Genomic DNA, 14154 nt, shown 5'->3' with positions numbered 1-14154 from the left:
TTCTCTCATACCCCCTTTTTACGCCTTGCGTCGCTTGCCACCTCTCTTCTCAGTTACTTCTGGTGTGGATGCGGCCTCGGCACCAGTGGCGTTGGCAGCCAGAATAGCATCGAGAACGTCGGGGCTGGCATCCAACAACTCCTTAGAGACGGTGACACGCTTGGGGTCCCGCTTGCCGATCAAAGGTACTGAGTTGGCGAGGAGCTCCTGGAAGGGAACAGCAACAAATTGGCCGGTCTGGTCGAACCAGCCGCTGAAAGGCTTAGAGATTTTGTGAACGGTGGATTTCGAGTTCTTATCAGTGACGGTAATAGTGAGGTTGTAGATAGGGACATTCTTCTTTGTAGAGCTGCTGATGGAGATCTAACAAAGGTGTTAGTAGACTGGAAAGAAGATGCGAGTAACTTCGTCTGACCTTTTCTCCTGAGGGTGAAGTTCCCTCGTACACAACACCCTTTTCGCGGAACATAATCCATAGTGCCAAGGCGCCATTGATCAAAGTGTAGAGTGCAACGGCAGCAGCTGTGTAGTATTTCGTGCTCTCAAAGCCAAGTTTGTAGTCCCAGAGGAAACAAGCAGCTGCAACACCGAAAGCAGTGTATCCGAGCGCAAGGCGAACATCGGTGAGGGTATGAGACTGGCGGAACTTTAGAGAGTTTAGGTAGTTGGGGATAGCATCGTCGGATGTGTTCTTGAGGTCTATGTCGCGAAGAGCCACCGTGTCAGAAGATTGTCTCGTATAAGAGCTTGTAAGGAGCTGGAAAGCTTACCAGCAAGATTGTAGACCGAGATCTTCTCAGCGGCGTTTGCCATGATATATTACAAGCCCGCAATGGCTTGTGTCGGAGAAATTGAATGCTGTGGTATGTTGCTAAAGAAAGTGGTCGATTTCTCTGTGTACAAGTATCGAGATTCGCTGTCATGGGAAGTCTGTCGTGGGGCCGAAGTGAAGCGTGTGGATAGCTGTCCCTTCATCGAAAGTCTAACCCCGAACAGCTAAAGCCCTCTGTAAAGTGTGGCTGCTCCAGGGTCGTTAGTGTACCGCCACCAATCGTGCAGCTCCGCTTACATGTGGCGTCGATTGCCTTGAATCGTGGCTATTTGACGACCTTGAACTTCACATCTCCAACAGCTCCATTGCAACGCGAACATCAGCTTCGCCCCCAACGCTGCTATTCCACGTCCTCGAATATCGACATAATGGCGCAAGCTCCGGTTCAGACCCTTCATAGGGATCCTCAGTTATTGTTCGTCGCCTCCCGAATGGACCGCCAATGGACAAAAGCCACTAACTTGAGCTTGTAGCTACTGGATCCTTATCCCCATCACCATTGTCATGGTCTTGACTGGTGTGCTCCGTCACTACGCATCTGTCCTTATGGCGACCGCACCTAAGAAGCAGGACGAAAAGGCAATGCGTGAGCAACGCTTCCTTGCTCGAGGCGTAGCTCTTCGGACCAACCACCATGTTCTTTCGCAGAAGGCTTTCGAATCTCGACGTGATGTTCTGACAACCAATTACGAGGCCGGAACATACCTTAAGGAGCCCGATCGCAAGGGCCAACCTCCTGCCAACCCTCTGTCCGATCCCAGCGCTATGGACGGTATGATGGGTATGATGAAGAACAATATGGCTATGATTATCCCGAATACGCTCATCATGAGCTGGATCAACGCCTTCTTCAGCGGATATGTTATCAGTATGTTCATTCATCATTGAATCTGGAAAATACTAACTATTATAGTGAAACTACCCTTCCCCATTACTATCAAATTCAAGAGCATGCTACAGGCTGGTGTTCAGACCAGGGAAATGGATCCTCGATGGATGTCCAGTATCAGCTGGTACTTCCTTTGCATCTTCGGTCTCCAGTTTGTCTATGTGTTCCTTCTTGGCAGCGACAATGGTAAGCGTCCTGGCCTGCAATTCCTTGGTCTTCCACTAACACAATGTAGCCGCCAGCCAGGTTGCTCAGCAAATGCAAGCGCAGCAGATGCCCAACCCCATGATGGGTGGTCCTGGCCAGGACCCCCACAAGCAGTTCGTGGCTGAGATTGAGAACTTGAACGTTGTGGAGCACTACTCTGTTCTGGACAACGTTGAGGAACGTCTGTTGGCGGGTATCAAATCGTAGATTCATAGAACGAGCAAATGTACATACGCCAAATAAAACGCGGTGACATAATTTTCCTGGGCCCATGTTCTTCCATAATTCCTCTGTCCATTATCCAACACTATGCTCCATCCCACCACAGGCATACGCCTAATCCTTCAGCAGCCATACTGGCCTTGATGCGATACGGAGTTTGCAAGGGTGAATCTTCGGCTTGTGTTGGTCCAGCAGGAGCTTGATCATGCCACTCCTCATCGATTACTTGAAAGCGAACCATCTCATGGTTATCATAGAAGAGTCGATCCTCGTCGAGATTCCAGATCCAGAGTTGTTCGCTGTGGTTGCTGCACGGTGTTAGCATCTGCATACGCAAACCATCACGGGCTTCTCACTATTCAGCACCCTCTGGTAACTCCTCAAACGGCACAAAGATATCATCGAAGAAATCTGTTCTCAGATTGATACCTGCGGGTGTAGAACTTCGTATTCTGCCAATCATGACTTCGCCCTTGAAAGGACGGAATACAACCATACGAAACTCAGCTGCGCGATCATTCGTTAATCCACCTCAAGTCAAAGTGCATTTATTTCAACTCACTGTTCACGTTCACCAAGCCTGTGCCATGACCAATGAGACCCTCTGAAGCCCACTGCAAATCGTACAAGCAGATACAGAGCCCAATCTTTTGAATAACCTGCGACGCTCTGTTAGTCATGGATTCAATATGCAATGCGTAAGATAAATCCCACTTTATTAGAGTATTTGGCATTGATGTTGTCTTCGATTGCGTCTATGCTGCGCTTAGAGAAATCCTCTGGCGCAATTTGCACCAAGTCGGCGATCTTGGTCTAAACAACTTATGAGTTCTTCATTCATGCATCCACAGCAGGGCGAAACAAACCAGGATGAACATTGGAACACTGAGCGCGGAGAAAATGGGCCAATGTGAGTCTTTTGGTAAGTCAGGGACAAAGGAGAAATAAAAGATCGCTCAAGGCCTAGGTATGAAAAGAAATTGAGTTCTATGAAGTTCTTGCGTACCAGCCTCAGCGTGTTTCTCAGCGTCCAAAGAACCTTGAGAGCGGCAGAAAAGAATGTCAGTGCCGCTAAGCCGCCTTGGGTTGGATTGAAGCTCCCAGCATTTCACCGCCTTCCGAAAGAAGACTGGTACACCAACCGCGACTGCGGTGTACAGGGAAGTTCGTCACAGTCTGGCGCTCCAGAGGAAGCTCCTTCCGTCTTTCAATCATTGTCGTGCCGTCTTTTTTTTGGAAAGGGCATCACAAACGGGCAACTGCAGTCCTGGTGTCATTGCCCCAATTACCAGCCCGAGAGTTCCAACAGCATATTTTAACTCTGATTCCTACTCTCTTTTACTTGAATTCTTTTCAACGCTACCTACCTATCTTACCCCCCGTAAACTTTTACTCGGTCACAGCAACTCCCTAGATTTTTTTACCACTCCCGACTTTCGTCTCACTGAATACCGACACTCCATCGAGTAACTTTGCGAACAAACAATCGGCTCAATTACAAACACACACCCTGAAGCCTTCGATCCCCAGCAGAAAATCCGACTTTGCCCTTCGTGATATTCAAATCCTGCCACCTGAGCATCGACGCTCCGACGTCTGTTGTCATCAACACTTGACCATGTCAGGTTACGGTTACGGTCCTCCACCTCCGCCACCGCCGCCTTCTTCTGGTGGAACTTCAAGTTACGGGCCGCAAGCTCCATCGTACCCTCAACATGGCCAGGGTCGAGGAGGGCATCACGGACGAGGACGCGGTGGTCATTACAATGGCGGCCGTGGAGACTACCATGGCTCCCCTCAAGGTCACTATGAATACAATGGCCAGCCATATCCTCCCCATCACAACCCGCCCCCCTACGGTGCCGCGCATCCCCCTGCAGGAAGCTACCCTCCGCAACCTCAATGGGGACCAGAGCATGGGCATCCTCCTCACGGGCATCCGCAAGGTTCTATGCCTCCAGGCAATTACCATCCCAACTATCCTGCCCAACCATACCCCCCCTCTCAATACCCCCAACAGCCACCTTACGGCGCTCCGCAGGCCTATCCTTACCAAGGGCCACCTCCCCCAAACCAGACCCAGTGGAGTGGTGCTGGACAGCCCCCAGGAGGCCCTTATAGCAGCAACGGGAGAGGTCGCGGCGGTTACAATGACCGCAATGGCCCTAAGCCCCCGTTAAATGGTCCTGTGCGACCTGGATATGAGCATGAAGCCATGCCACCAGTTAATGGCTATGGTCAGCCTTATCCTCATGACCCACGAGCAGTTCACTATCCTCCTCCTCAGTATCCAGCATACCCTGGCCCCCCTCTGCCCCCTGGTCATCATCAGGACGGCTACTACGGCCACAACAACCGTCGTGGTAGAGGAGGCTTTCGTGACGGTAACGCTCGAGGTCGCGGAGGTCACCATGGAAATGACAAGTCACGTCACCAGAAACATGGAAATAACGACTCTGCTCATCATAAGTCCGAAACCCCAACTTTGGGAAAGAAGAAGAAGCGCAAGACCAACACACTTGGTCTTACCCCTGGTATGGATTCGGAGTCTGAAGATGACGAAGGTGAGGAGAAGGTTTTGACGGACTTGATCGGACAAGAAACACTCAAGTAAGAACTGGTAGCCTTTCCGCTATAATATTGCTAACAATTACAGTGTGAAAGATGTTGCCTCTTTCCTAGCGGAGAGAAAGAAGCATTTCCCCACCAAGGCACGCGTAGAAGCCAAGAAGACTGCCGAGTTGGCACAGAATGGCGAAGACAAGGCCTCCTCGCTAGAGAAGCAAGCCGACAAACTCAGACGACAGTTGCGCAAAGTTGAGTCGTCGATCAAGCGAAAGCGAGAACAGGGTGACGAAGGTGACGAGATGCGAGATCCATCAGAGGAGTCATCAGATGACGAGCCAGAAGTTATGTCTACTCGTGCCCATGTTGCTCCCCCGCCTCCTCCGCCGGCCAAGAAAGCCGACGTATCTAAGCACTGCAAATATTATTCCACTGGTGGAACATGCGGCAAGAAGGGCAAGTGCCGCTTCGTCCATGATCCTGAAGTCCGCGAAGCAGCCATGAAGGATCGTGAGGCCAACAATGGACGGCTCACTATTCAGCAACGTTTGATTCTCAACGACAAGGAGCAAGAAGATCTTACTGTCCTTCAGTCAATCCAGTATCTTCGCAAAAAGGGACTCATGCAGCCTGAGGAGCCTGAGGAGCCTGAGGTCAAAAAGGAGATAAAGCCAGTCGCGGCTGACCTACCGGCCCATCCGCCTCCTTCAAGCCTACTTCCTGCTGCATCGGCGTCACTTCCCCCTCCACCTATCAAGCGAGAGCCTAACTTGCCTCGTCATAACCCACCTCCGTCTATCATCCCTAGTGCCAACGGTAACAGCACTCAGGGAGTCAAACCATATCAAGGATGGAACCTCAGGCCTTATGGAAGCACTGGTGGGAAGTCGTCCAAGAGTGACGATCTTCCTTGATCAACTTCTGTCACTGTGCTGGCCCGATATTGTCTTGATCGATATCTGGCCCGCCAGATTGTGGCTTAGTACCCTTACAAGGATAGTTGTCCTGGCCTGGAATTCCATTTCCCTATATACTGTGTATAAGTATAACAGCCGATTATTAACGTCGAGCTTACTGTGGGTTGTCTGCACCTTTTTCACGCACCCGAACGATGTCAGGTTGTTTAAACGGTGTTCAAGAGCATGGCTATATCAGTGGCGAGCTTCACTGAAGATTGTTTACCACCTTTGTTGGGACGTTCACGAGGTGCATTGCTTTTGGATCGGACTTGGGAATGAGGCGTTATTTAATCAGTCAGGGGCATTAATGGCGTCTACACTTTAGACATCTTGGGATCGGAAAATATATATTTCATGCTTTTGTCATACGCATTGCCCAGCCAGTCTTTCCCAACATGAACAATGAATCTATCCATAGACGCCGCAAAGTTGTGGTTCTCATGGTTACACACGTTTAGTGTCAACTGGTTTGCGTTAAAGTAACAGCCTAGAAGACGGCGATGGTCGCGCGAGTGCGCTGTACTTTTCAAGTTCGTGCTAATGGTGTGGTGCTAGAATGAGTAACTGAGGTTCAAACGACACCAGAGTCTTAGAACCAGATCACGTTGAGATAGAAAGCCTTGCGAATAGGATAGGATGTCGTAGGAATCGTGAGGTCTAACAATTGCTTCTAGACAACGATATCATTGTGAAGCGTTGTCTATATATATCCATCTCTGTCTACGGTACATCGACTTCGCCATCCCTTGAACAAAAAAAAAAGGTTCCAACGATTTCGTCCCTTTCTTGTCTTTGATCCATCCGCATCACAAGTGTCCTTTGCCAAAACCATGCAAACCACCCCTGAATGAAGACATAACAAAGGGAAATAAAATGGGGGAGGAAAGATGACAACTCCGTCGCTAATGTAGCCCCTGAACCTAAAACAATCGGAAGCAAAGTGCAAAAGGGTGTAGTTGTGAAGATGTGGTAAAAAAAAGTCAAGCTCGCGAAACGCCCCTTGCTGACAAACTCCCCGACCGTTGCTTGCGTATCAAGAAATCTCGAATAAAGAAGGATGGTGCAGGCATCCAAAGGTGAGCGAGGGTCGGCAATGTCAGATGCTATGGGAGTAAGCTCCAAGCACGATAGACCCAGCTGAGGTGAGTGACCGAATAGATGGCACGAGTAGACGTCGATATGTTTCCATCATCAACGCCGACCACGCATGGCTTCCAACGCCTGTCGCTTACGAGCCTCTTTCTCGGCCTTGAGTTGCTTCTCGAGCCGCTCTTCTTTGAGATCTTCGATCTTGGCAAGTCGCTCTGCTTGCCGCTCTTCGTCGTCGATATCATCCATGCCCGCCTCCATATCTGAAGAACCATCGGAAGCATAATCATATCGTGGACCAACGTCGTCTTCTTCATCGTCATAGTCAATAAAATCATCCAGATCCTCGTCGTAATCGTCTTCAAATCGTGACTTTGAACGCGATGGACGAGGAGCTCGTGGGGCACTGAGTAATGCACCACCACGAGGGGTTTCCTTCTTCTTCTTGCCGGCGTCACCTCCTGGTCTGGGTCTGGCTGTGCCAGTATAACCAGTCGTAGCCATGGCGGCCTTTTTCACCTTCTTGGTCTCTTCCTCAGGGGGCGCGGCTCTGCCTGATGACTTGCTGCCGGCCATCTTGCCACGTTCTGCCTTTGACGGAGGCAGTGGTTTTCCGTTACGCGGATCCCTTCCGGTCCCAGACACAGGTGCGCCATTCCGTTGAGCTGGCCTTTGACCTGGTTTCGCTGTACCGGAGTAGCCTGAGTGAGCAGGTGCTGGGCGTTGCTTCATATTTTTGGCTGCTCGAGGATCGAACTTTGCAGGTGGCTCCTCCTTGACCTTCTTCAACGCACCACCTTCAACCTTCTTGTGTTGGATCTTACCAACTTGCCCCATCGATTGCTGGGCCTTCTGAGCCCGAGCAAGAATCTCAGCGAAAGACCCCTTTTTCGGCGGTGCTGAAGATGCGCTAGCAGGACCCGGTGATGGTCTGCTGGGGGCAACAGGCTTGGAGACCCTGTTACCCCCATTCATGGGTTTGGACGACAAGACGGAGGGTTTACTACTACCATTCGAGGGGTTCGAGGGTCGTTGTGAGGGTATCGATCTATCGGCGGGTCGTGATGGGAGATTGGGTCTTGAGACAGCAGTAGGGGATTGTGTTGTTCGTGGTGCCACGGTACTGGATAATGTGGTCACTCGAGGTGCCTTTGAAATACTCGATCGAGGATCATCGTCGGCCTTCCTTTTGGGTAACGTGTTCGACCGGACCAGGCCCTGTTTGGGGGGTACGGAAGATCCCTCATCACCACCGCTGATCTGGGCCAGGAGGTCTCCAATCTTGAAAGCCATGGTCAACTTTTTCCTGATCCTCACGAAGTTTGCCTCCGGGCAGCTACTCACCGGCATCGCGTCGTTAATGTAGTAAGAAAAACTTAAAAAAATCTCAGTTGACTAGAGTCCTCAAAGACAGAGAGGAGCAAGTAGCCTCAGGCGTGGATTGTGAGTCATTGAGCGGCTGGCAAAAGCTTGTTCACTCGGTCTGTCGTCAGGCACTTTTTTGACGTCGTTAAACTCTTGAGTTTAAGACTTTCTGATGATAAGAGGCGCAGAGTCGATAGAAGGGCTATTCGTGGTCGTATTCGCTCGAAAATCTCATCAAATACGCCTGAAATACAGGCGATCACGAAACAAAAGAAGAGGAAAACACACAGTTAGTGAAGAGCAAAGAATCAGTCAACAGCCAACTTTATGGGCGAGGCCATGGAATCAGGAAAGCGCCACAGGTTGAACGCAGTCACGTGGAAGACATGGAACCTGTGGCGGTGCGTCTAACGGATCCGGCGTTTGTCTTCTTCCGACCTGTCCCGCCATGACCCTCATTGACAGTCTCAAGGTTCAGGCGCTTTCGGCGTGAGTCCTGCCCAAAACCCCGCCACACGTGACCTCACAGTCTCGGCAAAAGTATTGGTTCCCACAGGATCAAAAATCGCCTTTAGCTTTCACGGGATCGCGAACTTTTCTACTTTTTGTCACACCGAACAACCTCACCACCGAACTCGAAGGTTTCAGTCTCCGCCCAACTTGCGGTTAAAGTGATTGATTTCTCGTGTTCTCTTCCGACTTCAGATGTAAGTATATAACTGTGCCTTACCCCCCTGCTTGGGCTCGACAACTGCGACCACTTTTCCGCAAGATCTTTTTTCTAACATCTTTTGAACTCAGAAAACACTATCAAAATGAAGCACCTCGCAGCTTACCTTCTTCTCGGCCTCGGAGGCAACACCTCCCCCTCTGCCGCCGATGTCAAGGCCGTTCTCGAGTCCGTTGGCATTGAGGCCGACGACGAGCGCCTCAACACCCTGATCTCCGAGCTCGAGGGCAAGGACATCCAGGAGGTAAGATTCAATGATAATCACTATGCGACTGTATTGTACTAAAAATCATGCAGCTCATTGCTGAGGGCTCTGAGAAGCTCGCTTCCGTTCCCTCCGGCGGTGCTGGTGGTGCCGCCGCTGGTGGTGCTGCTGCCGCTGGCGGTGCCGCTGAGGAGGCCAAGGAGGAGGAGAAGGAAGAGGAGAAGGAGGAGTCCGACGAGGATATGGGCTTCGGTCTCTTCGACTAAGCGATCTCTATCTAAAGATCTGCACGGTTACGCCCCCTCACGAATTTCGAAGTTGCTACGCACGGGTTGTTCACCAGTTCTTACGTGTCACTGGCGTGGATGGATTGGCCACTCATGGCTGGATCGGGTCTCTGTAAGAATGGGATAAATACGGTCTATGAAAACTAAAAAGGCGGTTCGGCTCTTCGAATGTTTAGGTTCCACTGTGAATAATCTCCTGTGAAAGTATGTCTTTGTGCATTGTCATGCTTCGGCGAAGCCACACCAACTGGTTCCAATTAGGGTTTCTGGCATGCCACATTTTGTCAAGTATGACTATTCGGCCTGACGGCGGTTGGCATTATACGGCGTATCCTATAACTGATGATATAGAAATGACTCATCTCTTTGGCCAATCCCTTTGAAGTAAAACCATGAGGCCTTGGCTCAGGGGCCTAAGTTCATTGTAAAGTTTTGTCAGGGCAGTACTTTATCGCCTGAACTGCCCTCAAACTTACTGGCCTTGTCCAAGCAGTCAGTTGTTTCTGCGTAACATTGGTGTGCTTGGTCAAACTGCACTGATCATTGCTCGACCATGTGGTCTTAGGCGATATCCGTAGTGTGCAAACATGAGGCGTGTCGTCAGTCAATTATGACTTGGAACAAGTTTTCAAGCCTTTCCTTTGTTCTCATATGACCTCAGCGGCTCAAGTCTCGCCTGTGCTCTCTTCATCGAATGATCGATTTGAGCCTGGCCGTCGAGGATCCGAGACTAGGCATTAACCTCAGCAATTTCCAGCACCAATTGCGAATTCCTTGTTGTCTCGAGTCGATCTCGCAGTGTGCGATTCAATTCTACATCATCGAAGTCTTTGTTGCTCAGCAGGTTTTGATGACTTTTTACGTCTATGGCTGATGCCTTTAGATCTTATATTTGGTACACTTCAATGAACTCATATAGTATAATAACTTGTTGTTTTCATAGTACTAACAAGCTATAATTGCGAATGACTGAATCCAAGCCAAGGGTATGAAGTTTGAGATATCCCTAAGCCATCCACAAGATTAAAAATCTCTGATATCGTAAAGTATAAGTGAGTTTAAAAAAGCACAGAAACCGCATCATCCCAAAATGCTTTCCCTACAGAACTCCTGTGTAACATAACACTCCCGTTGAACGCCGCTTTATAGTGATTCGCATACACCGTAATATGTACGACCTGCCTTGTTGGTTTTCGTATACGTGACAACTATTTCGTGGGACGGTATCCCTGCTCATCCCCGTTCCATGAGAATCCCCTTCCGTTATTGTTGTTGTTGTTGTTGTACGCGGGGAGAGGAGAGTGGTTGGGGTCTGGAGAGCCAGGAAGTTCCACGGGGGCGATTTGCTCGTGAGGCTTGGGGGTTGTAGCGGGAGAGGCGGCCATGGGTGGTTGATGGTAACCCTCGCTGTAAAGAGTTAGAACAAGCTGATGAGAGTCAGAATAGAGAAACTTACTGGTATGAAATAGGGGTTCCATCTTGAGCGACCATGCCGGGGTGTGTTCCATAGGGGATCGACTGGTGAGGGCTGAGAGGAGGGCTCTGGCCGTAAGGAGCAGCCACAAGACCAGGGCTCTTCTGAGCAGCCCAGGGATCGGCGACACTTGGATGAGGCGAGTAAGGGTTCTCGACAACTGGAGGAGCAGGGGGAACACTGTTGCGGAAACTCTTGCGATAGGCCTTGTCGAAGCCACCTCGTCGTCCACAGAGGTAGAGAAGAGCACCAGCGAGGAGAAGGACAGCAGCACCACCTACGGCAATACCAGCGATGGCTCCAGTAGAGAGAGACTTCTTGCCGCTTCCGCTGCTCTCGTCATCTTCATCACTGTTGTCGGCGGTCGGTTCAGATGTTGCGCCGGTAGAAGTTGACTCTCCCTCCTTTGGCCAAGGATCTCCGGGTCGTAGTTGCATGTCGACATCCTCTGCTTTCTTGAGCCATCCTTCAATTGTCTCATTCTTGGACTGTTGGATATTTATGTTAGTTTATGAGTACCATGTATGCGGGAGTGTAGATCTTACAGGGTTGACGACACCCATCATCTTCCACTTGGAACAGGACTCTGGAGCTCCGCAGTAGAAGAAGAAAGGGTCAGTGTTGTTGACACGAACTCGGTATCGAGGGCCCTTTGTTTGAGTGTTAGCATCTTGTCTTGTCTTGACTTGAGCCGAGACTGAGAGGCTTGATCAACTTACATCGTCGGTGATGGCCTGAACCTTTTGTGTGCCACTTGAGAAGCCCTGGCGGTTCACCCCAATGTATTCGTAGGGAATACATGGGTTGTCATAGTCTCCCCGAATAACCCAGTGGTCGGTGGGATAGAAACGCCATTCAATAATATCACCAATATCGGCCTTGACTTCGTTTGGTGTGAACTTGTGACCGGACTGTATACTAATTAGCATTGATGTGTCCCTATGTGTCCATGATGTGAACTTACTGCTCCAACATTGACAGTGTGTGTTACAGTCTCTCCAGATGAAGTCCCTGTGGAAGACTCCTCAGCCGTTGCTGTAGGTTCGTCTGTTGTTGTCTGAGCCCAGACCGTAGCGAGAGCCGCCGTGAGGACTAGCAACGATTTTGAAACCATTTTGAATTAGTTAATACTGAGGAACAGCTTAGGTAGAGCAAGTCAGGTTTCCAAGGTCAAGAGTGAAAAGTGACGAAACAAAACAGAAACAAAACGAGAGAGAGAGGAGGAGGAGAAACGAGGCGGGAGGAGCTGAGTAATGAAGAGAGAAATGTCACAGTCCACGACAGACGGGAACGGTAACCCTCGTCCCTTTTACCTTGCCGTTGTACCACAGCGAACCCATAGGGCAGTACATGACAGGGCAAGGGATGGGATGGATGATACTGGAGGAGGCAGGGCTAGACAAAGACGAGATAAGGAGGGCTGACGGCAGACAGCTCGAGCATCTCTTGGCTTCGGGTCAAAAGATTAGGGGAGGGGGGGGCCTTGACAGTGAGTCTCTGGGGGCTGAGCGAATGCACAGCTCTGCTTCGCTGCTTCGGTTCAGCACACCATCTGTTTCTATCTGTGGATCTGCTCTACGAGTTCCCGTATCTACGTACATGGGCCTGTCTTGTCTTGTCTCGTTGGTGGAGGTGGAGGAGGAGCAGGATGCATGGGTTAGAAGGTGAACAAAGGAGCCAAGATGGCCAAAGCCCACTCACTTTTCTGTCTCTGTCTCTGTCTCTGTCTCTGTCTCTCTCGGCGATCCCACTAGGTAACTCAGCCCTGTTCAGATTGAGATGAGTATCCCGATGCATTGATCTTTTTCTGTCTTTTTGTTCTTTTGCTCGAGTTACCGAAAATCATACTCTATATATGTAGTCGAGATCGAAGGCTTTGTTAGTTTCAAGATAGAGTTGGCGACTACCTATGCTTAAGCCTAGACTTAAAAGTCTCCCACCAACCACTACAGCCAACGTACTCTACGTACTGTACACTGCAACACAGTAGAAAAGTCTTTCTCCCTCAAAGGATTTTCCTAATCTCCACTGTCAGCTTATTAGCCAAATTCGACTCTGCTGTGCTGTGCTGTGCTGTGCTGTACTGGACTCCCTAGACTCCCAATGCTCAGACTGTCGAACAAGGTACCGTACCGACACAGTCAGCACTATCCAGGGATTATATGTAGGGGTGTTCTATATCCGACCAGTCAGCACCAGCCTCAACTAATAAGCAGCAATTTGAGGTTGCATTTTTGCCGGGCTTAGCATCCATCCATGGCCATGCCAAGCGCTGCAGCAACGGACACTAGTTATTTTGGGGCCCAAGATTTCAACCTCACCTCTTACTCTTCTCTTCTCTTCTCTTTGCTTGCAGCTGCAGCTGTAGCTCCAACTGCAACTGCAACTCCATAACAAAGGCTGAGCAACACGGCCGAGGGTTTTGTTGGTCTCTTTTGTTCGGAGCTGTTGGCCCGTTGTGGATTAACTAACCAATTTAACTATTCCTGGCCACTCCGCAATCTGCCATGAAAATCATCTCAGCCTTATACACCAGAGACTTACGATCCAGTACCAAACTGTACTCTACTGTACTCGACAGGCCGCGGGAGGATGACTGAAACACTTGTTCACCCAGTAGTGGCACGTTGCGTTTTTTTTTTTTTTTTGTCTTGGCTTGGTTGATCAGATTGGGACTTTGGGGTCTATCCTCAAATCACCATGTTTATACCCATAAGGCCTCTCCAAATAATATGTAAGATCGCTTAATGCAAGGCAAGGATTATACATCCTTGCCCTACAAATTCGTCTCTCGTTTCTCGGGTCTTTTCCACTCGTCCTTCCAAGTCCCTCGCTCTCAGCTCTGTCTCACTCGTCAGTCACATATCTCGTCACATCTAATAGTTCGCCTATAAACGAGAACAACTCAATGACAAGTTATCCTGCATAAAATCTTACTCGACAAGACTCTTCTCCACCAATAGACATCGAGTAGATCCTCAGTCATTGGCATACGATCCAGATCGACAATCTCCTCACCCAATTCATTTGGCCCCCAATACTTCTTCTTCCCGCCGAAGCATGCGGCATGTAACCTCTCCCCAAAGCTTTTCTTTGCCTCATGGGTCAAGAGAACCAAGAATCTCGAATCTTGTCTCTTCTTACATGTTTCCAGAATCAGCATCTTATTCCCGGCCTTGCAGATTTGAGAGTGCTTGCGTGCATTGTATTCCCACACGATCGACCCTTGGCTTTCGAGCACCGGTTACCAAGGCTGATAGTGATGATGAGGCAAATTTGAATGTGAAATTCTAAATGAACGACTCCCAGCTTCCCCAAGAGAACTAGTGT

The 14154-nt window shown here is 49.8% G+C and overlaps 7 protein-coding genes; 3 read left to right on the top strand and 4 right to left on the bottom strand.

Annotated features, from left to right (window-relative positions):
- Positions 1 to 18: 18 nt before the first annotated feature.
- Positions 19 to 813, bottom strand: FFUJ_08735 (related to signal peptidase 18 KD subunit; the record flags this gene model as incomplete). XM_023580530.1 has 3 exons in its annotated part: positions 19 to 363; positions 416 to 699; positions 771 to 813. 3 exons carry the CDS (start codon positions 811 to 813, stop codon positions 19 to 21), a joined length of 672 nt encoding a protein of 223 aa, XP_023433291.1.
- Positions 814 to 1200: 387 nt separating this feature from the next.
- On the top strand, positions 1201 to 2135 carry FFUJ_08736 (uncharacterized protein; the record flags this gene model as incomplete). XM_023580529.1 has 4 exons in its annotated part: positions 1201 to 1247; positions 1306 to 1700; positions 1746 to 1907; positions 1957 to 2135. The coding sequence occupies 4 exons, from the start codon at positions 1201 to 1203 to the stop codon at positions 2133 to 2135; spliced, it is 783 nt and encodes a 260-aa protein (XP_023433290.1).
- A 100-nt stretch (positions 2136 to 2235) lies between these two features.
- Positions 2236 to 3028, bottom strand: FFUJ_08737 (related to RPC25-DNA-direcred RNA polymerase III, 25 KD subunit; the record flags this gene model as incomplete). XM_023580527.1 has 5 exons in its annotated part: positions 2236 to 2458; positions 2507 to 2657; positions 2713 to 2809; positions 2865 to 2963; positions 3017 to 3028. 5 exons carry the CDS (start codon positions 3026 to 3028, stop codon positions 2236 to 2238), a joined length of 582 nt encoding a protein of 193 aa, XP_023433941.1.
- A 740-nt stretch (positions 3029 to 3768) lies between these two features.
- On the top strand, positions 3769 to 5629 carry FFUJ_08738 (uncharacterized protein; the record flags this gene model as incomplete). XM_023580526.1 has 2 exons in its annotated part: positions 3769 to 4760; positions 4807 to 5629. 2 exons carry the CDS (start codon positions 3769 to 3771, stop codon positions 5627 to 5629), a joined length of 1815 nt encoding a protein of 604 aa, XP_023433911.1.
- A 1236-nt stretch (positions 5630 to 6865) lies between these two features.
- Positions 6866 to 8056, bottom strand: FFUJ_08739 (uncharacterized protein; the record flags this gene model as incomplete). The annotated part of the gene is made up of 1 exon (XM_023580525.1): positions 6866 to 8056. The coding sequence occupies one exon, from the start codon at positions 8054 to 8056 to the stop codon at positions 6866 to 6868; it is 1191 nt and encodes a 396-aa protein (XP_023433289.1).
- An 887-nt stretch (positions 8057 to 8943) lies between these two features.
- On the top strand, positions 8944 to 9329 carry FFUJ_08740 (probable ribosomal protein P2; the record flags this gene model as incomplete). XM_023580524.1 has 2 exons in its annotated part: positions 8944 to 9102; positions 9156 to 9329. 2 exons carry the CDS (start codon positions 8944 to 8946, stop codon positions 9327 to 9329), a joined length of 333 nt encoding a protein of 110 aa, XP_023433288.1.
- Positions 9330 to 10558: 1229 nt separating this feature from the next.
- Positions 10559 to 11938, bottom strand: FFUJ_08741 (uncharacterized protein; the record flags this gene model as incomplete). XM_023580523.1 has 5 exons in its annotated part: positions 10559 to 10757; positions 10807 to 11312; positions 11370 to 11474; positions 11544 to 11735; positions 11789 to 11938. 5 exons carry the CDS (start codon positions 11936 to 11938, stop codon positions 10559 to 10561), a joined length of 1152 nt encoding a protein of 383 aa, XP_023433287.1.
- Between the last annotated feature and the right edge of the window lie 2216 nt (positions 11939 to 14154).

The sequence above is a fragment of the Fusarium fujikuroi genome, chromosome FFUJ_chr07 (assembly GCF_900079805.1).
Source record: "Fusarium fujikuroi IMI 58289 draft genome, chromosome FFUJ_chr07".
NCBI classification, from domain to species: domain Eukaryota; kingdom Fungi; phylum Ascomycota; class Sordariomycetes; order Hypocreales; family Nectriaceae; genus Fusarium; species Fusarium fujikuroi.
Note: the sequence above shows the minus strand (reverse complement) of the source record. Positions and strands in the feature narration are given on the sequence as shown.